Source organism: Diceros bicornis, chromosome 8 (assembly GCF_020826845.1).
Source record: "Diceros bicornis minor isolate mBicDic1 chromosome 8, mDicBic1.mat.cur, whole genome shotgun sequence".
In the NCBI taxonomy this organism is placed as follows: Eukaryota; Metazoa; Chordata; class Mammalia; order Perissodactyla; family Rhinocerotidae; genus Diceros; species Diceros bicornis.
In genome coordinates, this window is record NC_080747.1 from 62,306,970 (window position 1) to 62,331,466 (window position 24,497).

The window sequence follows — 24,497 nt, forward strand, 5'->3', positions numbered from 1 at the left end:
CTGATTTGATTTCCCAAAATTTCATCTTTTGTATAGGTCTTTTTGGAAAAAAACAACTCTTTAATTTATTTATAATGCATATTTGTCTTGTTTTGTTTTGTTTTCTAATAGAACAGAGATATATTTATTTCAACAAAATTATGAGGTAAATTACAAAAAATAAAAATACTTGACACTCACTGAGATACCATTTTGTAAAGAAGAACAACAATCAGCCTAAGTATAATAAATTATAAAGATCTGTTGATATTTTAATGGAGGAAAATAACCAGAAAAAACACAAAAATACTTTTAAAATACAGCATCATCGCCACAGCACATGAAAACATTTCCATAAAAAATTAACAATTTCCCCTTGGACATTTAATTTTTCAGCCCTCTTTGAATTTACATTCTGAAATTTGATGTTCTACTGCAGTTTATAGACCAGCCATTCTCTCATTCCAGGGACCAAGGAAGATCAATCCCATCACAAGCAATTAAAAGAAACACGTCCAGTTAGATATACAGCACTTCAAGACTAATATTTAATCTTAATTGGCAACAAGTTTAGTGCAAACAAAATTATGTTTAGCAGCTTAGAAAATTCCTGGTGGGGAGGCATTCACCTCTTAGCCCTTACTACTTCCCCAGAGCAAAATCATTTCTCTCTTTTCATGAGTATGAATGCTGGGCATTCAAACCTATTGAAAACTACTGATGCTAATTCTTTTTTTTTTTTTATAATTTTATTTATTTATTTTTCCCCCAAAGCCCCAGTAGATAGTTGTATGTCATAGCTGCACATCCTTCTAGTTGCTGTATGTGGGACACAGCCTCAGCATGGCCGGAGAAGTGGTGCTTCAGTGCGCGCCCGGGATCCGAACCCCCGGCCGCCAGCAGCAGAGTGCGCGCACTTAACCGCTAAGCCACAGGGATGGCCCACTGATGCTAATTCTGCTCTTTGTTAGATAGGGAGTTTCCATGAAAGATGGTTTCAGTCACTATGCAAATGAGCCACCCACTTTTTACATTTGGAAAGTTCCCCTTAGGTTGATTTTTAAAAAGGGGGGCCTGAATGTTGGTCATAACTGGATCTTACCCAACTGCTTCTCTGATCATGAAGAAGAGACCCAGATGAGGCACTAATCATTTCAGACATTAGCCACCATTGAAAGGAAGGTTGCATTCAAAGGAAGACCCGAGGACTGGGCTAAATTAAGTTCTACTCTCCAGTAATAATTTTATTTCACCGATTTGAATGCCAAAAAGGAAAAAGAAAAGAAGAGGAGCCATCTGACTTCAAACCTGGTGCTTTCCACTCTCAGCCAAGATTTATTCTCCAAATGAATAGAAGCCAGAGAGCTACTAGGCAGAGAGGATTTCATTTGAGCTTCGTCAATTCCTCGAATTGCGTCGCTTCTTGTTAGACATCTGTTCCCTCTCTAGCCAAGGACTGGGGTTGCTGCTTCAGAAAACAATGTGGCTTACTGTGCCCAGACCCGTGGTGGCAGGGAAGAGGAAGAACACCTGCTGGGTTTTAAGTACCCCCTCTGCCTCTTGTCTAGATTTCACTGGCCCAAGGACTTGAGCCATCAGAAAGCTTGGATGACCTCTGAGGTCCAAGATGTGCTGACATAAAATCCAGGGAGATAAACACTAGGTAGGCCATCTCACTTGACCTCTCCCTTTACCAAATCCTCAGCAATTTTTCTATTCCCCTTGAATTCTCTCACTGAAGAGCTCAAGGATGGGGGCGTGGTGGCTGTGTGTTAGAGAGAGGAGTCCACCTCAGTCACTATACTCTTCTCTTTCCCTTCGAGTGGGAAATTTCTCATACTGGTTGGCCAATTTCCATTTGCTGTGCTGACTTTTGAGTAGTGCAGCTAAGGAAGTCTTTCGGGTGACATTTCTAGATATTTCCTGGCTCTTGGCCTTCCTGGTGGGGGAAGAACTTCGGACTAAGGGATAGACAGGAAAAATGGGCTTGCCCCTAGGGGCTCCCAATAGCTGCCATATTTCCCCAGACGTATTACTGGTCAGATACTGCCACGGCTTCTTCCCACTGCTGTCCCGGACATTCACCCTAGAAGCCAACCTTTGCACTAGCAATTTGATGACTCCCTGGTGGCCATGAATCGCTGCAAGATGCAGAGGGGTATACCCACAACTGGACTTCACATTTACATCAAGGGTGATCCCTGCTTTCTGTGCACCTGCAACCAAGTCCTGAAGGGCCCTGAGGTCACCATGCTTGGCTATCCAGTGCAAGGCAGTGTACCCAGTCAAGAAGTCTTTGTGCAAAGCCAGCTGGGGGTCCTCCCAGAATAAAGTCAACACCTGAATCCAAGAGCCACTGGCAAGCTTCACAATCCATTCATGCTCCCTGGCATCTAGGGGGACCAGGGATGACTTGTGCTCTGAAGGTCTGTGTGGCACCCAGGCTGCAGGCCCCTCCCCACCCGGGGCCCACGAGCTGTATGGCCGACCCTGCTCAGTAACAGCAGCCTTAATGTCTGCAGGTTTTAGTGTCAGAGCGGCATCCACCCTTGGGCTGAACAGTGCTCCTGCCTTGGAGGGCTTCCTGGACCGTGGTGGGCGCCGACTCCTTTTCAGCAAGTCCTCCTCAAAGCATTCCTCATCAGAGGAGGACACTTTGGCTCTCCCTGCCTGAGAGCTCCTCCTGTGGGATCTCCTTAACTTGGGAGCTGGCCAGGGCAAAGGCTCCTGGGGGTGGCCTGTAAGGCCATTAGCCCCTGTTGGGACCTGCTGAGAGATGTGAGCAGTATCTCTGTTTCTGAGGCCCCGAGGGCTCCTGCTGGGGTTGCCCTCCTTTGCAGAAAGGCCCCGAGCTGGATTCCTGAGCTTTCTCCAATCTGGGGTTCCCAGGGCAACCTGCAGCCCCTCTTCAGAACCTCCAGGGGACTCTTTGGGCCCAGTGCTGCTCTCCTCACTACTGTGGCTCTCCTGGTCCACAAAGTCATCCAGATCTTGGAGGGACAGCTGACAGCGAATGCTACGAAAGACTGTCAATGGAGAGTTCCCGGTCAGGGATTCCGGAACAACAGGAAAGAGAGAATGCAAGGAAAGAGGGGGGTCTGACGGCACTGAATTAGGTTCCTGGACCCAGAAGCCCAGCTCCGAGGTTAGCTGGGGGAAGTTGTCTGGCAGCACCGACCAGGCTCGGATGGGGCCCTGGTTCCGGGCCTCTGGTATCTGAGGGTGTCTGGCCACCCATTCTCGAGTGCGCTGCTGCTGCTGCTGCAGGGTCGAATAACACAGAGAGCTCTGAGTCAATAGCTCGGGCGGGTCTTCGGGAGGAGTAAGGCGGGACAGGAGAGCAGGCGGGGAAGCCCCGCTGCCAGCAGCCTCGACGGTTGTGGGAGGCCAGCGCGGCGCTGTGGGCACCTGTGCGGGCTCAGCAGGCGCGCCTTCCCGCTGCTGCCTGGGAGCGCCGCGGTCATCCTGGGCACGCGGCGGCTTCTTCCCGGCGGTGGCGGGGTCCGGGACTGCGCCGAGCAGCGGTTCGCCCGGGAGTCCCTCCAGGCCGTTCTGGAGGCATTCCCAGCAGCAGCGGCCCTGCGTCTCCACAGCCGCGCACCTGGCTCCGGCCTGGGCAGCTGCCGCCGCAGCCGCGGGCACCGGTGCCCTGTGGCCGGAGCTGCCCCTCCGCCCGCCGCCTCCCCGGGCCGCCGCCTGAGTGCCGCTGGCCGGGAGTCCATTGCAACCTGCGTCCGCGGCTGGGGCTGCGGCACCTGCTGGCTCCTCCTCTGGCTCCTTCTCGCGCCAACGCCGCCTGGGCTGCTGCGGCGGCGGCGGCTCCCCCCGGCGCGCGCCTCGCGGGGAGCAGGGCGCAGCTCCCCCGGCAGGGGCGGCGGCTGCGGGTGGGTCGCGGGGTCTCTGCAGCCCCTCCTCCCCCAAAAGGTCCCTGTACCTCCTCTTGAGCACCACGTACTTGGTGCCGTCGGGGTCCTGGCGCACTGCGGCGACTGAGTTGACGAAGCCCTTGAAGAGCTCCCGGCGGCGCTGGTGCTGGCTGGGGGGCGCGTCGGGGTCTCGGAGAAAGCTCTTGAAATGGCTCAGCAAGGCGGCGTTGGTCACTCTGCCCCCAGCCTGACACAGAAAGTCCAGTAGTGCCTCCTGGCTCAACTCTCGGGCCATCGCTGCCTTGTCGTCCCCTGCCCCCGGGGTGTCTGCGTCTCGCCCTCCCTGCGCTCTCCCCCGCCAGCAGAAACCCTGGCCTGGTGTGTGTCACCTGCGTCCAGGGCGGCGCCACCCGCCTCCATCAGCCGCGGAGGCCGGCGCTGCTGGCAGCCCGCGAACGCGCCAAGAGCACAGCGGGTCCTCCGGACAGAGGCCCCCGGGCTGAGCCCCCGCGCGCAGCCAGAGTGGGAGAGGGCGGCTCTGAAGCCGCCCCTGCGCGACGCGGGCCTCTCGCAGCCAGTCCCGGCGGCGAAAGTTCCCGGGATAGGTCGGAGTCGGTTTCACCTGCGCCCTGGCGACGCCCCCTCCCTGGCTCTGGAGGAAGGGCCCTGCCCGCCTCCTCCTGTCCCTCCGCCCTCTGAGGTCTCCCCCACCCCTGCCACCCATCCCAGATGAGTCAGGCTGGTCTGAGACAGAAAGCGCCGGTAGGTGAGGTTTCGAGCAAGCGGCAGTCGGCAGCGAACCTCTCTGCAGGACGCGCAGCCGCTCCTGGCCGGGGAAATGGAAGGCAGGTAGGCGATCGGCCGCTCATTTGGGTCTCGGCCACATAGGAAACGAAAGCAGTAGATCTGTTCCTGCCCTCTCCTTTCGCTGCCTAAGTTGTGGCTGAAGTCGATGGGTGGGGAAGAAGGTGCAAATTAACCGGCATCCTGCGGTCTCTCCAAAAGGTGCCTTTATTAACGCTGTGGGGTAGTAATTTCAGGTTCTCTGAGGCAGTATTGAGGTCGGGGAAACTCATTTTGCATCCAAAACAAACCTCTCTAGATCTGAAGATACTACAAGGGCGGCTCCTCCTGCACCAGCTCCCACGGGTCCAAACACACCGAAGGCTGTACTGAAACAAGAAATCACTTTGACGGTTACGGGTTGGTTTTGGCCTTTTTCTTCCTAACGGTCTCACGTGGGGGGGGGGGGCAGGAAAAATCAAAGTTTGATATTTGTTTGCCCCAGCAGCTAAAATGAACAGGAATTATGTCTCAACAGTTCAGGTATTTGGTGCCTAGTGTTACTTTGTTTTTATTTACTCTAAAATTTGTGAGCAGAAGAGATTTGTACAGTCTCTTTTGTGTTGGCTTAAGTGAAGTTGTCGTTTCTCTCCGAATGGAAGGTTTCCTCCACACGTTCAAAATGGTAAGCATATTCCAGGCTGGCCTGCTCTGACCCCACTGCTCCCCGCGTTAGAATGGCCGCTTGACTCTCATTCTCCACTGAGGGGCTGTGAGTTTCCTAATTCCGAGTCCAATTGCAGACTAGAGCTCTCTTTCTCACCGGCCTCTTCAGGACGGCAGAATCGCAGCACTTTCCCTAACAGCTGCTCTCTCCCTTCATTTCATTGGCCACAGGTTGATCCTGCCCTTTCTTTAATAATCCTCTGGTCTTTGAGTTGAGATCCTATTTCCTTATCACTCCTGTTTGCTTGCCCAAGATACTTGCACTGTTTTATCTATTTACCTATCCGGCTCTACGCCCTCCCCCATTCTTTTCTTTGGCTGTCTTCCCATTTCTTTCCGTTGTGATGTGGTTGTTTAGTCCAAACTGTGACCACAAATAGGCCTAGTTTTTGAAAACCTCTGCCTGCTGTATTTCCTATTATAAAGTCTCTATTTTCTCCTGCCCTGTCACTGCCCTCTTCATTCCTGTCTTCCTCTCATCTTTCCACTTTTTCTTTTTTTTCTCTACTATTTCTGATTGTTTCATGAGTCCCTGTCCTTTTTACCAAGAGAAGGTATTGAAAGTGTGTTGGCCTCCAAGTGTCAATATGTTTTGGCATGGACCAATCTTAGTGAGTGCCACATAGGCCACATTAGCTGAGCTTTATTTAAAGTCCCCAACATAACCTGGTACTTTTCCATAAATGAATCAGACTCCTTGGCTTTAAATGATCTAGGTCAGAAAGAAGAACTAGGAAATATTTTTGTCTATTTTTGGCATTTTCTAGAATCCAACCCCAATACTAGGTTGAGAGAGGGATAATGGTTTCCACTGAGGTCTCTAAATTAACTTCAAGCCTTTGGGATAGTTATTAAAATAAATGTTTTGTATTAAACTTCAGCTTCCTTTTGGGTTTATTTCGTGGTGTTGAGTCTTGGTGGCATTGAGAGGTGTGTCCACACCTAGGGCAGGAGGGAGTCCAAATGGGAAACTCAGGTGGGCGTTTTAGAGCAGGAACTGGAGAAAATCCCCCTTTAGTACTTTTCAAAACTTCTGGTTACAAAGGAGGGGACTTGTGCCAAGAAGGGGTGATGATGTAGACAGAGGTTTGAACCTGAAGCACTTAAGAGGTCTAGGGAGAAAGGAAGGGGTCATCAAGGGCATGGTTGTTGAAATCAGATTATCTCTGAGGGTTGAGGGTGGAATTAGTAGGTCTGGAGGAGTAGAAAGCAGGGAAAGAGAAGAAAAAATCCAATTGCTTTAGATTTCTGCGTGCCCAAGTAGTTAGCATCTAGACCTTCTCTCCTACTTTTTCTCTTTCTGTCCCAGGTTAAAAGGATAGAATTAGAATGCTCTTCACCTGAACTCAGAGAGCCTTTTTATTCCTTCTGCATGCACAGTTCATTGTTTGCAAAAATATTTATGGAATGCCTATGTTGCCCCAACACTACTGGAAATGAGTACAAAGAAGATAGCATGCTCGAGAACTCACTGTTTATTGGGAGCAACCAACCAGAGAAATGGCCCGAACCTGTGCATTAAGTGATTTAACAAAGTTGTGCACCAGATGCTGGGGAAGTTGAGGGGCAACTCAACTTGCCCCTTGGGGGATCAGGACAGTTTTCCAGTAAGAGGCAACTTTGAGTAGAAGAGGTGAGAAAGAGGCAGAGGAAACTTCGGTGCAAAAGCACAAAGATCCAGCTCAGCACAGTGTATCTGGGGAACTAACTGCAAAGAGATCTGCTTGGCTTTAAGGAAGAGGACGTGTGTGAATGTGCTGGAAATGAGAGTGCAAAAGTAGGAGAGAGTCAGAAGATGAAGGGCCTGGGGAGGAGGGTAGGTTTGTGTTTTAGAAAGATCATCCTGGAGATAAGTGCTGGCTTGTAATCATGACCCATATTAATGAATAAAAATAGCACATCGTAGAACAATAGTGTATTAAACAAAATCTAAGACACCACTGATTGTATGATACATTTTGGTTTCAGAGATGTTAACATGTGAAAACTATGCCTCTTAAAGTAGAAGAAATACTGGGGTCAGCCCAGTGGCCTAGCAGTTACATGCTCCGTGTGGGAGGCCCGCGGTTGGCAGGCCTGGATCCTTGGCGTGCAGCGCCGCACCACTTGTCACGCCATGCTGTGGTGGCGTCCCATATAAAGTGGAGGAAGATGGGCACGGATGTTAGCTCAGGGCCAGTCTTCCTCAGCAAAAAGAGGAGAATTGGCAACAGATGTTATCTCAGGGCTAATCTTCTTCTTAATAACATCCTATTTTCGGAAAAAAAAAGTGTGTTTGGGAGTAAAATTTGAGGACTGGGTCAGGGGTGACTTGAACTTTTTCTTTATAGCCTTATAAACTATTTGGCTATTTTACAATGAGAGTATATTACTATTTAGTTTGAAAAAGACAAAGAACTAACAAAGAAAAGTAGACATAAATGAATAACAAAGACAAAGAAAAAAACACTATCAAATCTTAGGCTGGAGTGGGGAGATGAAGCTGCCAGCGGGGAAAATGGTCCAGAAGTGAGATGATCCAGAAAAAGGATGCAAAACGTCTAAGTTCAGCAGTGTCAGAAAAAGGAAGATGAACAGATGTATTAAGGAGATAGTGGGCGAATTCAACAGGATTTGGAGCCAGAGGAGCCTGGGGTGAGGATCAAGCTTGGCTTCTCTCATGCGTCTAGCTTGAGTCACTGGATGGATGGCTGTTACCATCTACACGGATAGAAAATATAGAATAAAGGGTCTGTTTTGGATATGGGCAATATGATAAATTCAGTTTGGGGCATATTAAGTTTGAGGTGCCTGTGGGCCATAAAAACAGGAATATCTAAAAGGTAATATAGGTTTGACGGGCCAGCCCCATGGCTTAGCGGTTAAGTGCGCCTGCTCCGCTACTGGCAGCCCAGGTTGGGATCCCGGGCGTGCACAGACACACCACTTCTCTGGCCATGCTGAGGCGGCGCCCCACATACAGCAACTAGAAGGATGTGCAACTATGACATACAACTATCTACTGGGGCTTTGGGGAGAAAAAGGGAAAAAAAGGAGGAGGATTGGCAATAGATGTTAGCTCAGGGCCAGTCTTCCTCAGCAAAAAGAGGAGCATTGGCATGGATGTTAGCTCAGGGCTGATCTTCCTCACACACACACACACACACACACAAAAGGTAATATAGGTTTGAGGCTCCAAGAATGTATGACAGTATCATCTATAAATGGTCATTTAAGCCACAGGCAATGATAAAATTGCTTAGAAAGAGATATACTGGCAGTGGGAAGGGAACGGGTGGAGGGTGAACCCACGTTTACCAAAGGGAAAGAGGAAAAGAAACCTGTTAGGGAGACTTAGAAGGAGCGGCTGGAGGCGGAAGAGGAACACCACTGAGTGGGTATCACAGAAGCACGGAGGCAGAAGGAGGAACAGCTTTCTAGAGATGACGCCAAGTTAGATAAGAAGTGAAATATGCCCATAGCCTGTGAGGTCACTGGGGCCTGGTCTGGGGCAGTGTTGGAAGAGTGGTGGGACCGGAAGTCAGGTTACAGGGGGGTGAGGAGTGAATGGGGTTAGAGTAGGGTGAGAAAGACTGGACCGTGAAAGGAAGGAGAAGAGAGAATTCTAGATAAGGAGACTATCAGATCATGTAACCTAAGATTTTTCTTTTTTTTTGGTAGTTGTTAGAAGAGATATGATCATGTCTATGTGCTGAGGGAAAAAAGCCAGGAAAGGATAAGTTGAAGACCTAGAGGAGAGAGTAAATAATTGATGAAACAGGGCTTGGGGGTGGGGCTGGAGTCCAGAGTTCAGGGAGAGAGATTCCTGAGGACAGGACAGGGGAGAACTGCTTTCCCATCGAGAATAGAAAGAAGAAAAGTGGCTATTGTATTAATTAGGGGGCTAATAGGTCAGGAGAAACGGTTTGAGGAAGACTTGGTGGGGTTGAAAAACAAGTACAATGGGAGTAAGTGAATATAGGGCTAGAAGTTTAGGATATTTTGAGCAGATCAAATATTGTTAAGTCCTGGGGCTTAAGGTTTCCAAAGTGGAGTAGTGTGGAGGTGATGACAAGATTCAGAGCATGACCATGTGGATGAAGCACAGTGGAAGTGAAAGGCATTGGGGGAGAAAATATCATGGAACTGTGAGAGGGGGTGCTGAATGAGTCTTACACAAGCAAGTTTGCTGAAGCCATTTGGCATGCAGAGGAAACAAGAATCATCTGCGTAAATCTTTAGTATTGTGGCATGAGTAACACAGATGGCATTTTGCCAGGAGTACCCACTGTGCTCCTCATCAACAGATGCAGTCAGCAAACAGTGTAATCTAGTGATTTATACATGTGTGTCACATTCCAGATCACTGTCCTTTATCTGATCCTCAGAACAAGTATGGGAAGTGTGTGGAACAGAGGTCTTTACCTTGCAGAAAGTAGTTCTCCTTGCTATTAATTTGTATGTATTTCTTGTAGGATGTGTCTAATGTGCTTATTCTTTGCCTTTGGTCCAAACCTCTACTGTGGATTTAGAGTGGTATCTCCACCTAAGAAGGTGGAACTACCCAATGTCAATCATCCAGGTAGGTGAGTAGATCCCCAGGTGAAACCAGAGCTAAGGTGGACCGTAGAAAGCCAGGAGAGAAAACCAGGATGCTCACCCACTCTCTCTTTCTACCTCTTTCTCCTCCTCCTCCTCCTCCTCCTCCCCTCTCTCTCTCTCTCCCCCCCTCTCCCTCTCTCCCACTCACTCAGGTTTGGATTTCTGCAAGTCTGGGTACTCCCCCGGGGCACACTGAAGTAGCAGTGTTGAGGTGCTGAATGCTGAAGTTGAGGGCTCTAACTTACGAGCCAGATAATCCAATGACAGAGGGCTTTCCACGTTCATTTCCCTTCTCCTGTCCTGAGCCTTTATTTCTTTGTTTTTTTGTCGTATTTATTGAGCGCCTACGATGTGGATGCACCTTTCTGAAGTTAGGAACACAGTGGTAAACCAAACATACAAAATCTCTGCTTTCGGGAAACTTACATTCCAGTGGGGAAGTGACAGACAATAAACATAAAAGTAAATGAGAAAATATCACTCATGATAAGCGACCAGATACAAAAGGTGACTGATAGGATAGAGACTGGCTGGAGAGCTAATCTAGCAAGGATGGACAGGGAAGGCCTCTCTTAGACGAGAGCAGCAAGCAGAGACCTCAAAGATAAGGAGGAGACAGCCATGTCTCCTGGAGGAGAGGGGGCAAGATGGGGAACGCATTCCAGATAGAGGGAATAGTTAATGTTACATCAGAAATGAGCACTGTATATTTGAGGAACAGCAAGAAAACCAGGGGCTAAGCTGGAGCACAGTGAGAGAGGGAAGTGTGGAGTGAGAAGTCAAAACAGTGAGCAGGGTCTGGCTCTTGTAAGGCCTAATGGGGTTTGGGGTTTTTTTTTGTTTTTTTTTTTTGGTGAGGAAGATCAGCCCTGAGCTAACATCCATGCCAATGCTCCTCTTTTTGCTGAGGAAGACTGGCTCTGAGCTCTATTGCCAATCCTCCTCCTTTTTTCTTTTTCCCCCAAAGCCCCAGTAGATAGTTGCATGTCATAGTTGCACATCCTTCTAGTTGCTGTATGTGGGATGCCACCTCAGCGTGGCCAGAAAAGCAGTGCGTCAGTGCATGCCCGGGATCCCGAACCCGGGCCACCAGTAGCGGAGCGTGCGCACTTAACCACTAAGCCACGGGGCCGGCCCCGGTGTTTGGGTTTTAATCTAAGTGTGATGGGAAGCCATTGAAGGTTTATAATCAAGAGAGTAACATGTGATTTATATAGTAAATGGATTGTCTGGCTGCTGTGTATAATAGATTATAGGGGATGCCAAACTAGAAGCAGAAAATCCAATTGGGAGACTACTGTAGAGGGGCAGGTAACGGATGGTTGTAGCTTGGAATAGCAAGGTATCAGGTGTAGAGAAGGACTGAGATTTGGAAAAGGTTCTGGAGGAAGAACCTAGAGAATGGGCTGGTGGGTGGGTATGAATTTACCATGACTGGGAATATTGAGGTAAGTCCTGATTTGGAGCTAGGAAGTCAAGTGTGCCCTTTTAGAGAGGTTAAGTTTGAGATGACCATTGGACATCTAAGTAATGATCTACAGTAGGTGACTGGACATATACGTCTGGAGCTCAGGGGTGAAGTCAGAGTCAGAGATATAAATTTGAGAATCTTGTGCATTGAGATGGTATTTTAAAGCAATGGGATGAATTTTTCTATGGGGTGAATCTAGAAAGAGAAGAAAAGAGTTCCATGACCAGCCCCAACATTAGGGGTCTTGCTTAAATATTATAACCTGTCTCAGCCATACTATGGCAATGAGAGGAATTGTAAAATCCATGTTTTGTCCCCCTAAGGCCAGTCTGCTGGTTGTGGCTGCAGCAGACATTAGTGTAAGAGACACCCCAAGAGTAAGGTTCATTTCAGGGTCTGGAGTAAGGTCCAGCTACGCCTCCTCAAGTGGAAAGTCTCCCTGCATTGCCAACTTTAGAAGGTGTGGGTTTAAATTTGTTAAAGGAGTCAGCAGATTTTCCATGTATATAGGAAACCCAAAGTTTCAGAGTTTAGTGTCTTGTGGAACTGATGCTCAAATCAAGTTGACTTCAAATCTAGCATTTTGTGCTGGAGTCATAATCTTTCCTCAACTGTCTGGAGTATTCGACCCAGTTGACTATTTTTTCCTTTTGAAATCTCCGTCTTGGCTTCGACAGCCATTACTCTTTTCTGGGTCTTCTTCCTCCCCCCTGACCCAGCTCTGAGTCTTCCTTGCTAGCTCTTCTTTCCATTTCTTCTTTCGACATTCTATGAGTTCTCTCTGAGTAACTTTGTCTATTTTCCCAGCTTCAATTACCACCTATATTATTATGATTCTCAAATCTATATGTGAAGCCCACCTAGAAAAAGCACAGACCTTCAATTAGTCTGATCTTGGCTCTGCCTCTAACTATCTCTTTAAACTTGGCCGATTTACAAACTCTCTGGGCCTCAGTTTCCCCATTTGTACAACAAGGGAATTAGACTCTATGATTCTGAAGTTCCTTCCAGTGCTCACATTCTGATTCTAAACTTGATGCTACTTCTCATAATCTTAATAGCAATAATGACCTTCATTTCATACCATGTGCCCGACATTGAGCCAAGTACTTTACACATATTACTATATTCAATTCTCCTAACAAATTCCTATGAAGTAGGAGCTATTATTTTTTTTATTGATGTGTTAATAGTTTATAACATTGTGAAATTTTGGTTGTACATTATTGTTTGTCAGTCACCGTATACATACCTCCCTTCACCCCTTGTGCCCAACCCCCAACCCCCTTGCCCCTGGTAACCACCATACAGTTCTCCCTGTCCGTGTGTTGGTTTATATTCCACATATGTGTGCAGTCATGTGGTGTTTGTCTTTCTCTCTCTGGCTTATTTCACTTAACATAATACCCTCTAGGTCCATCCATGTTGTTGCAAATGGGACGATTTTATCTTTTTTTATGGCTGAGTAGTATTCCATTGTATATATATACCACATCTTCTTGATCGAATCGTCAGTCACGGGACACTTGGGTTGCTTCCACTTCTTAGTTATAGTGAATAATGCTGCCATGAACATAGGGGTGCATAAGCCTCTTTGGATTGTTGATTTCAGGTCCGTTGGATAGATTCCCAGTAGTGGGATGGCTGGATCAGAGGGTATTTCTATTTTTAATTTTTTGAGGAATCTGAGGTAGGAGCTATTATTATCCTTATTTTGTAGTTGAGGAAGTCAAGATCCAGATAATGTAATTTCCTACCATTTTATAACCAGTAAGCGGCCGGGCTGGGATTCAAACCCAGACAGTTTTAGTTTGGAGTCAGCACCCTTGAGCCCCTGCTCTGTGCTTACTATTTCCCTTCAAAGCCCCTGATCCCTGTGCTGCTTTCTCATCTTAGCTCCATGTCACTGTCTCCTCTAGACCCTTACTCCTTCTGTTACCCTCTCCCTTGCATCTTCATCCTCTTCCTCGCTTCATCTCTGCTGCCTATTTTCCTTTCTGAAACAAAACAAAACAAAAAAGAGCGCCTTGTTTTGAACCGCCCTTCCTTCAGTCACTGCCTTAGATCATCCTCATCATTCTTGCCTATGTCACCTCCTCCTCGAGGCCTTTCCTGATCTGATAAATCCACTTCCTGTCTCCAGGCACCTCCAGGCACTTCTATTTGGGGAAAGTTACGTTTGAGATGCCCAGTAGACATTAAGTAGAGATGGCAAGTGGGCAATTGGATATACAGTTCCAGAGCTTAACTTTCACAGCACTATTTCCACTATTAGAAATAACTTACAGAGTTGTTCATTTTTGTGTGGCCCTCTCAACAAGAACACAGGCTCCAGGAGGGCCAGGACTGTGTCCTGTTCACCACTAGCAAAGAATTAGTTGTGGAGAGAACTCAGAATAACAAGGGGTATTACTTTCTTGAGGCTGCTGTAATGCATTATCACAATCTGGGTGGCTTAAAATAACAAATGTATTCTCTCCCAGTTTAGGAGGCTAGACGTTGGAAATCAAGGTGTTGGTGAGGCCACACTCCCTCTGGAGACTCTAGGAGAGAATCCTTCTTTTCCTCTTCCAACTCTTGGTAACTGTCTGTATTCCTGGCTTCCTTGGCTTGTGGCCACATCACTCCCATCTCTGAGTCCGTCTTCACGTGGCCTTTTCTTCTGTGGCCTCTCCACCTCTGTCCTTTACAGGGACATTTGTCATTGGATTTAGGGCCCACTCAGATAATCAGGGATGATCTGATTATAAGATCCTTAATTTAGTTACTTCTGCAAATCTTTACCTTTTTCAAATAAAGTAACATTCATAGGTTCCAGGAGTTTGAATGTAGACGTATCTTTTGGGGGGACACCATTCAACACACTACACAAGGGAACAGGAGGAAGTTCAGGATGTCTTCCTCCAACCCCACCCCTTCTCCCTTTATTCTGGCTAACCTAAATTTCCTTCAAGATTCAGCTCAGTGGTCACCCAATCAAGGGAGCCACACCCCCAATCCCAGTATATGCCCTTCCTATAATGATAATAGCTATTGCATATTCAGTGTTGTTTTAAGGGCTTTATTTGTATGCCCTCACTTAATTCTTGCTACAACCCTGTCAGATAGTCTCTATTACTATCTTTATTTCACTGAATGCTAATAGCCTGTCTTGTTGTCTTTCTTCCCCAATAGACCTCCCCCAGGGCAGCAACCAAGACTTATTCATCTCTCTGTCCCAAACACGCACCATGGCACATCCAGGCTCTCTATAAAGGCTGGTGGGCTGAATAAATGACTGAACAAGAAGTAGGTTGGTACTAGACTAGGGAGGGTTTAGAATGTTAAATTAAGACATTTGGATTTTCCTTTTTAGATCACAGGTGGCCAAAACCACAGAGTTTTAAAGCTGAGAAGTGATAGGATGGACCCCTCTTTCAAATATATCCTCTCCTTGGGAGACATCTTATCAAATATTGTTTTAATTATCACTTCCAAATATCTAGCTCTACCTGGGCCTTCCTCCTGTGCTCTAGTCTCACATTGCCAGCTTCCTGCTGGGTCTCTCGAGGCCCAAATTCAGCATATCCAGACCAGCCCTCTTTACCCTTCTCTTTCCCCAAAGTCACTTTTCCTGTGTTAATGAGCTCACAGGCACCCAAACTAGGCAACTTGAATTAATCCCCAATACTTCCCTCACCCCCACTGCCAGTTAGTCCTCAAGTCCTGTCAACTCCGTCTCCTAAACTTCATCTCACATCCACTTTCTTGTTCACTGCCATATTTCAGGCTCTTGCATCCATCACCCAGACTATTACGCTAGCCTCCTTACCAATCTCCCTGCCTCTAGTCTTCTCTCTCCAACTCCAGTCCATCCTCCACTCTGCTGCTCATCTTATAAGCCTAAACACCAGATCTGATCATGTCATGCTCTTGTTAAAACAATAACAAACAAAGCTCTAAAACAACTCTGCAGTGGTTCTTCACTGCTTATAAGACCAAGATCTTAAAAATCTAACTACAAAGATCTACCTTTCCTCCCTATTCATTCACTCAACACCACGTATTGAATGCCTACTAGATATCTGGTACTGCACTCATTACATTTATGTACTAGAGAGGGAGATGCCCACACATATATAGACGGACATAGGTGTTCTCCCTTGGACTGCCTTATGTCACAGGTAGTAAGGGAAGTACCCTAAGGGAAGATACTACAACTGGAAGAGGCTGATAGTGGCATCCTCACCTGTTTGCTTTCAGTGTATACTGTAACTTTATTGCTATTTGCATGTCTGTTGAGTGGATTTACAGATTATATTATCTAGTTTTAAATTAATCTTCACCAAGAGGGCAAATGATTTAAAATAATTCTCACATATCTTTAATCTTTAAGTATTAAAGATAATACTTAACTTTGGGGCCAGCCCAGTGGTGTAGTGGTTAAGTTTGCACACTCTGCTTCGGAGGCCCATGGTTCACGGGTTTGGATCTCAGGTGCGGACCTACACACTGCTCATCAAGCCATGCTATGGCGGCATCCCACATACAAAATAGAGGAAGATTGGCACAGATGTTAGCTCAGGGACAATCTTCCTCAAGCAAAAAAAAAAAAAAAAAGATAATACTTAACTTTAAGCCCAAGGGACTGAGGCTACACCTAGTATGAGCCTTCAGCAACATTAGACTTATGACAGTAACCTGGTAACCACATCAGACAAGAATTGACCCCCAAATTTAAAATTATGGAAAAGAACATTTGAAACAGAGATTTATGCTGGGCCGGCCTGGTGGCGCAAGCGGTTAAGTGTGTGCGCTCTGCTGCGGCGGCCTGGGATTCGCCGGTTTAGATCCCCGGCACGCACCGACACACCGCTTGGCAAGCCATGCTGTGGCAGCATCCCATATAAAGTGGAGGAAGATGGGCGCGGATGTTAGCCCAGGGCCAGTCTTCCTTAGCTAAAAAAGAGGAGGATTGGCAGATGTTAGCTCAGGGCTGATCTTCCTCACAAAAAAAATAAATAAATAAATATAAAAAACAAAACAACAACAACAAAAAGAAACAGAGATTTACACTCTCCATCTTTAATGATGAGCTCCTCCTTAAGTGTGTATTGGGGCTTGAGATATTAGCTGATAATAATGTAAAAAGCCATCATGATCAGCAATATCTTTGTGTGTGTGTGTGTGTGTGTGTACAATGTACAAATAGAGTCTGATGTGACTATAATTTTTGTGCTTATAGAGGGATGGTTCATAAACATTCCCAAGCAGAGCATCATGCTTTTATTAGCTCTCACAAGCTTTCCTAATATGTCTCTCCTGGAGAAAGTAAAGCACCCAGACAAGCATAAATAAATTGCTCAGTTTCATATTGTTAGATGTTACAAAGTAGGGAACAAATTAACGAGCTTTCAGTTCTCACTGTTTTTAAACTACTTTTTGCTTACCATGTTCATGATTAACAGTATCTTTACAATTGCTTATTTTTTCCTTATAATTTCTACTCATGTTTGCTTTCACAGAGTACATTAGTATAGTAGTGCATGCATATACTTTTAAACAAATAAATTGCCCTGGGCAACTTGTCACTCCCTAAGCCTATTACATGTTTTTCTACAGCTTTTCTTTTTTTTTTTTTTTTTTTTTTTGCCTGACAAAGATTAACCCTGAGCTAACATCTGCTGCCAATCTTCCTCTTTTCATATGTGAGCCACCGCCACAGTATGGCCACTGACAGGCAAGTGTTGTAGGTCCACACGCGGGAACCGGGCCCCAGTGGCTGAAGCAGAGCATGCCAAACTTAACCACTAGGCCACCGAGGCTGGCCCCTTTTTCTACAGCTTTGTGCATTTGTTACTCTTTTTATCAGTCTGGTTTCTCTCTTCTTCCATTTGGCAGAATACAAATGATTATTCAAGCCTTCCCCAACATCCAGAGACACAAATAATCACTTTCCTCTCTCTTCCTTTAGAACGTGCCTCTATTACGTACATCTCACCTTGAGTTACACTTGTCTTGTTAGTGTCTCTCGTTAGTGGATTGTGAGTTTCCAGAGGGTAAGGATCATTCTTAGTCATCATTTTGTCCCTGATGCCATGCAGTTGCAAGTAGTGGGTGTTGCAAGTGTTAATTGAATTCAATCATCTCATAAAATTCAGTGTCCTAAATTTCAAACCAATATGACATATATAGAAACATATGAGACAATATGAGATATAAAGAAACAAGAAACAGAGAGCTGTGGATTTAAAGCAAGAGCCTTACTTTCACATACAGCGTTTTGTAAGAATGATTCTTAAGGTATGGCGTGTAAGTCCTCCTGACAGACTATAAATTTAACAAATGAACATCCTCATTCATTACAAGTGAAGGTTGTGCAATTCCACGAATTTTCATTTTTGCATGCAGCTAAGGGCTACTTAGTAATCTATTAAATGAGTTATTAAAATTTGATATTTATAAACTCAGCTACAGTTGGCACATATCTAAAGAGTGCTAAGGATTCTAATTTAGCACTCTACAAAACAGTCTGGCAGCCACAAAAATGCTTGGCAAATGCACATATGCAGATATTTGGATTTCCCCCAAATTTCAAAAGGCCAATTGCTTAGCGTGCATCATCACTATTATATTGAGGTAGCTGAGGTTCTGATTACAGTTCATCTTGCTTATTAATTGTATATTACCGTTAGTTTAGTTTTATCATTATCATTTTGTTCTGGGTGTCATTAATTTGTTGGTGTGTCAGCAGGATAGTTTTAGACATGGGCTGTGGAGGCAGATTGTCTACTGTATAAAATTTGTATAAACTTGGGCAAGTTATTTAATTTTTCTGAGCCTTAGTTTTTCCATCTCGGAAGTACTTCTGTCATTGGCTTAATGTGGGGAATCATTGAGTTAATGCATGTGAAGTGTTTCCATTCGCATGATACTTGGCACATAGAGAAGGTGCCTGGCACATAGTACATGGTTATATTAGTTGGGATTTGGCTCAGGTAAGAGTGACAGAAAACAAAAATAACAGTGACATTAAAATAGATGTTTATTTCTTCACACATAACCATGGGCAGCCCAGAGCTGGTATGACAGTCTGAGATCGTCCTCTACCCAGGTTCCTCCCATCTTGTTCTTTCATCGTTTCTCAAAATGAGATTTCTACTCCATAGTCTAGATGGCTGTTCCAGCACCCGCCATCATATCTGCATTCCAGCCAGCAGGAAGGAAGAATGCAAAGAGAATGGCATAACCCCTCTCTCCAAGGAGGCTTCTCAGAAGTTACGCGCAGCGCTTCTGCTTACGTTCCCTCGGCCAGAACTTGATCACGCGACCACATCTAGCTGCAAGGGAAGGCTAGCAAATAACATCTTTATTTTGAATAGGCGTGTTCCATACTTAAGAAAGGGGAGTTTGTTACTACAGAACTAGATTTAGCAACTGGAGCACTACTGGCCTTTTGGACAGGACAGTCTCTTTTGAATGAGACTGTCTTGTATATTTCAGGACATTTACCCCTCCAGGCCCCAGATACTACCTACATGCCAGTAGCACCCTCCCAGTATTGTATCAACCCAATGGTTCTAGAATTTAAAGTTACCCTTAGGGGGTAGCACTATCTTTAAATTTTAGGTTACTCTGGCAGGCATTTTTTCTGCCCACATAGCCCTGAGCTAACATCTGTTGCCAATCCTCCTCTTTTTTGCTGAGGAAGATTGGTCCTGGGCTAACATCCATGCCCATCTTCCTCTACTTTATATGGGACACTGCCACAGCATGGCTTGACAAACAGTGCATAGGTCCCCACCGGGATCCGAATCCGAGAACCCTGGGCCACCAAAGCAGAGCGTGCAAACTTAACTGCTATGCCACTGGGCCGGCCCCATGTGACCCTTTTTCTAACAACAGAGTTGAGAAAACAGGTCAGCATTTGGCCCAGGTCGGGCCAAATGAAATATTTTCCCAGGTTTTTAAAAATTGGACCTAGGGGTAGAGTTTTAATTTCTTCATGGGTTGAGATGTAAGATCCAGGGCTCTTCATACACTACAGGTAGGAATATAAAATGGTGTTGCTGCTTTGGAAAACAGTCTGGCAACTCTTCACAAGGTTAAATATAGAGCTACCATATGACACAGCAGCTCTACTCCTACTCATATATCCAAGAGAAATGAAAACATGTTCACATAAAAATTTGTGCGTGAATGTTGTTAGCAACATTATTCACAATAGCCAAAAAGTGGAAACAGCCCAAGGGTCCATCAGTTGATAAATGAATGAACAAAATGTGGTCTGTTCCTACAATGGAATATTATTTGTCAATAAAAAGGAATGAACTATTGATACATGCTACAACATGGATGGACCTTGAAAATATGCTAGTTGAAAGAAGCCAATCACAAAGGACCATATATGATTCTATTTATATGAGGTGTGCAATACAGGCATACCTTGGAGATATTGCAGGTTTGTTTCAGATCTCTAGAATAAAGCAAATATCGCAATAAAGTGAGTCACACGAGTTTTTTGGCTTCCCAGGGCATATAAAAGTTATGTTTATGCTATGCTGTAGTCTATTAAGGGTGCAATTGCATCATGTCTAAAAAAACAATGTATATACCTTAATTAAAAAGGCTGTTTTGCTTTTTTTTTTTGTGAGCAAACGCCTTTGGAAAAATAGCACCCATAGACTTGCTTGAGGCAGGGTTGCCACAAACCTTCAATTTGTTAAAAATGCAATATCTGTGAAGTGCAATAAAACAAGGTATGTCTCTATAGGCAAATCCATAGAGACAGAAAATAGATTACTGGTGGCTGGGGGTAGGCAGGAATGAGGAGTGACTGCTAATGGTATGGGGAGATTGAGTCCAATCACATGGCCAATGATTTGATCAATCGTGCCTATGTAATAAAACCTTGATAAAAACTCTATGGAGGGTCAGAGAGCTTCCTGGCTGGTGAATATATCAATGTACTGGGAGAGTGGCACAAGGTCTTGGTTCTTCCTTCATTCCAGACCTGGCCTTATGTGTCTCTTCCATTTGGCTGTTCATGAGTTGTATCCTTTATAATAAAACATTACTTAAAAGTATAGTGCTTTCTTGAGTTCTATGAGTCATTCTAGTGAATTATCAAACCTGAAGGAGAGGTCAAAGGAACCCCCAAATTTGTAGTCAAGCTGGTGGTCCATCAGAAGTGCAGGTGGCCCCCTGGACTTGCAGCTGGTATCTGAAGAGGGGGCAGTCTTGGGGTACTGAGCCCTTAACCTGTGGGGTCTTCACAGTGTCAGATGTGAATGGAATTGCTGGACACCTGTGTGGTGGTAGAGGATTGTTGGAGTGCGCTGGGGAAGGTAGCATTTGCTAAGTGGGCCATTATCTAAAAAGGTTGAGGACACTACAGGAAAGTACTGAGTACAAAAGCACCAAACCTTGAATATAGATAGAAGGTAGTAATTATGCAACTTTGAGGCACTTCTTAAAGTGAGAGATAAAAGTATTGACATTTTTAGAGTTGAATTGTACTTTACAACATGAATGTTTACTAGGGATACTTTTCAAAAGATACTTTCTCATCTTATCAACCTTTTCAAAGATAATGAGGCCTGTTTACCTAAAATTATTTAGGGGTAGATCTGTCTGAAATTAGAGGGTCTCTTTTAGTCATGATTGTATATATTTCTACCAGGAGAAAATTTCCCTGACTCTTGAAACAAAACAGGTGCTGCTATCCAAATAAGTATGAATGCTGATATGAATGCAACATTTTTATTACATTGATTCTTTTCGACAAGTTGGTTATTTACATACTTGCTCTGCACCCTCCCCTCCTCTTTAGTCTCCCCCTTTTATACCCTCCACTCCCGGATAGGAAGAAGGACATTCTTAGAAATTCATCTAGACAATGGCAGAAATACTCCTGAATTTAAAGGGACAAGAAACAGTCTCTTATGAAAAAAATTACATCACTCCAAGCTTCAAAGCAATTCGTGTGGCATAATATGAGCTAAATATTTACAAAATGAATATAAATAATGAGAGGATTTTTTTTTAATTTTTTTTGTGAGGAGGACTAGCCCTGAGCTAATATCCAATGCCAATCCTCCCCTTTTTTCTTGAGTAAGAAAGGTCCTGAGCTAACATCTGTGCCCATCTTCCTCTACTTTATATGGGACACCTCCACAGCATGGCTTGACAAGCGGTGCGTGGTGCGCACCCGGGATCCGAACCTGCAAACCCCGGGAGGCCGAAGCAGAGCGCGCACTCTTAACCGCTTGCGCCACCAGGCCGGCCCCAATAATGAGAGGATTTTTTAAAGCAACAATTAAAAATAATACAGAAAACAACTAGTCAATGTGTGTGAATATAGCGTCTTCCTATTGAGGAATCATATCACTATCATGCGTGTGTCTTTGATGTCAGAATAAAAGAATAAAAGATTTCGGGCCCACTGCTTGGCAAGCCATGCTGTGGCGGCGTCCCATATAAAGTGGAGGAAGATGGTCATGGATGTTAGCCCAGGGCCAGTCTTCCTCAGCAAAAAAAGAGGAGGATTTGCAGATGTTAGCACAGGGCTGATCTTCCTCACCAAAAAAAAAAAAAAAAAAAGAATAAAAGATTTGTTTCCCCCTAGACACAAGCAGTGGTTTTAGTGTTATTTCCAATGAGAATATTTATTGTACTTTGTTGAATTAGTTCATCAAATCATGATAAAAATGATATAATGACATTTTTTCCTCATTTTAAAAGGTTGCAATTACAGTCTTATGATGGGTCTTTATAGATTGCCTTTTGCACAAGAGAAACCATATTACTTTCCTCATATTTTAAAGCTCCAGGAATCTCTGTTCATAGCACCTTGAGGAAATGGTGAACGTCAATGAAATTATGTAGACAATTTTTAGTTTGCTAATTGAATAACAATTTAGTTCATCAAAGTGGTTCCTAGAGATTATAACAAGTAGTTCGTTTATTTTTAATTGCTAATTCAATTTCAGCTGTAACAATTTTGCTTAGAAAATGACTGCAAAGGAGAAAGTATTACAGAGCAAGAAGATAAATGATCAAATGTGTAATAATCTTTAAGATTCCAGCAGGCAGAGGGCTCGTGATACTATTTAGAAGAAATGAGGCAATTCTGTAATTTTAACTTTCAAATGTAATGTATATTACATTTGTAATAAAAATAAACACGTATCGTTCTATTTTCTTAATGAGTTAAATATATTTACATAAAGAGCTGTGCATTGTAGTAGAAGGAGCACCGTGTGGAAGTCTGATGTGTTGGTTCTAGGTCCTACTTTGAAACCATCCTGCTCTGTGATTTCAGACTTACAAGCTGATGTAACATTCCCGATTCCTGATTCCTGATCCTGGGGAACAGAATCAAGAAATCTCTAATGTACTTCCTACGTCCAAATTTCTGTGATGAATTCCGTGATCTTCAGGATGTGCCTCTAACATTGACATATTTTAGGAGCAGTAATGAGCACAGGATTTTTGTCATGCTAAATGGATCCCCAGTCCGGCCGCTTACTTGCAGTGTGATCTTGGGCAGGTAACCTCTCTGAATTCTAGTTTATTCAACATTAAAACCAAGTTGATAATACACAGCAGACACAGTTGATGCCATGCCCCGTAGCCCCACAGCCGACTGCAGCCGCAGGGGACAGCTCCTATGCCCTGTCAGCTGCCCACCTCTGGGCCTGCCTCCATCTCCTTCACTGCCCGTGGGCTTTTTCTGGTGCACACTGACTTGCACAGCCCAGAGGTCCCAGGGATTTAATGTCCCCAAGTGCAACCCTCCACCAGTGAGAGGCAGTCTTCCTGACTGTCAGTGGGACAATTCAGAGGCATGTTAACACAGTTCCTCAGTGGGTCCCCAGCTGGGTCAAGCCCTTGTTCCCACAGTGGTAACCTGCTCGTTAATAAATGCTCTACTGGCTTTCCTCATCTACCTGTCTCACTTTCCCCACGATCTCATTTGTGCTTTCTGGGGTCAGCTCCCGAATAATCTACTTGCACACAACTTCTTGTCTCAGGCTTTGCTTTTGGTAAACCCCATTTCACAATTGCTGTGATGATTCACTGAGAACACGTATGTAAAGCACCTGCTAAATCCTATAGTAAGACCCCAACAAATAGCAATTATGATGATATCTGACAATCAAACCAGAGTTTCACAGTTCTAGGCAATGTTTAGATTGTGTTTCTATAGTTAAGTGATGTTTACATCCTGCTAAAGCATATTAACATAATATTATGAGGTATCTGAAATGCATAGAAAATTTTTTAAGTGGGGTTACTTTAGGTATGATTAAAAATTTGGCATAGGAAAATAATATTTGTTAAGGATTTTTTTTTTGCTTTTTCTTTTCCCTGTCTCATTTCTCCTTTTCATTGTGTCTCTATACTGAAGTTATAATTCTGCTTCTATATGAAATGTCATAAATTGAGTACTATTTCCCTGAAGAAAAGGATTGAAGAGCATTAACAATATAATAAACAGCCTGTGTATAAATATAAATCTTTTGACTGATATTCAATGAGTCCACAAGTGTTTAATCATGAAAAGTTCATTTATTTGACTTTTATCTAACATGACAATTCTACAGAAGAATGCTAGGTACTTTGTATTCCCTTCAGTGCTAGGATTGATTACTTTAATCATTTCTTAGTCTATGTCTTTCCTAGGCAAGTGTATTTAACAAGTATGTTGTTTGCTGTTAATATGTCCCTATTCAATTTAAAATGCATTCTTGGCTTGTAAGAAATTCCACGAACAAGCACACAGCTTATGTGGAAGTTCTAAAAAATGATGAAATGGAGTAGAATGAATCTTGTAGCAAGCAACTGGTATGTCAATACTACCAGTTCTTAATTACATATGCTAACTGAAAAGACAGGCAGGGTTTCCTTCCTTCTCGCTGCTGAATAATATACCATTGTATATATATGCCACATCATCTTTATCCATTCGTCTGTTGATTGGCACTTAGATTGTTTCTATATCTTGGCTATTGTGAATAATGCGGCAATAAACATTGGAATTCATACATATATCTCTTCAATATCCTGTTTTCATTCCCTTTGGATATATACCTAGGAGTGGAATTGCT

The 24,497-nt window shown here is 44.5% G+C and overlaps 2 protein-coding genes across 3 annotated transcripts in view; one reads left to right on the forward strand and one right to left on the reverse strand.

Annotated features, from left to right (window-relative positions):
• Nucleotides 1-853: 853 nt before the first annotated feature.
• Nucleotides 854-4,413, reverse strand: SOWAHB (sosondowah ankyrin repeat domain family member B). The gene has a single exon (XM_058547309.1). The coding sequence runs from the start codon at nt 4,138-4,140 to the stop codon at nt 1,771-1,773; it is 2,370 nt and encodes a 789-aa protein (XP_058403292.1). The 5' UTR covers nt 4,141-4,413; the 3' UTR covers nt 854-1,770.
• A 137-nt stretch (nt 4,414-4,550) lies between these two features.
• SEPTIN11 (septin 11) overlaps nt 4,551-24,497 on the forward strand; it is a 127,651-nt gene continuing 107,704 nt past the window's right edge. For both annotated transcript variants that reach the window (XM_058547312.1, XM_058547310.1), the window contains exon 1: nt 4,551-4,694. In XM_058547312.1, coding sequence (XP_058403295.1) covers nt 4,575-4,694 — 120 coding nt within the window. In that variant the 5' untranslated portion in view covers nt 4,551-4,574. The remainder of the gene's footprint in view (nt 4,695-24,497) is intronic.

Bases quoted from the DNA above. Each gene is read 5' to 3' on its own strand.
- SOWAHB (XM_058547309.1), bottom strand. From the start codon at position 4,140: ATGGCCCGAGAGTTGAGCCAGGAGGCACTACTGGACTTTCTGTGTCAG.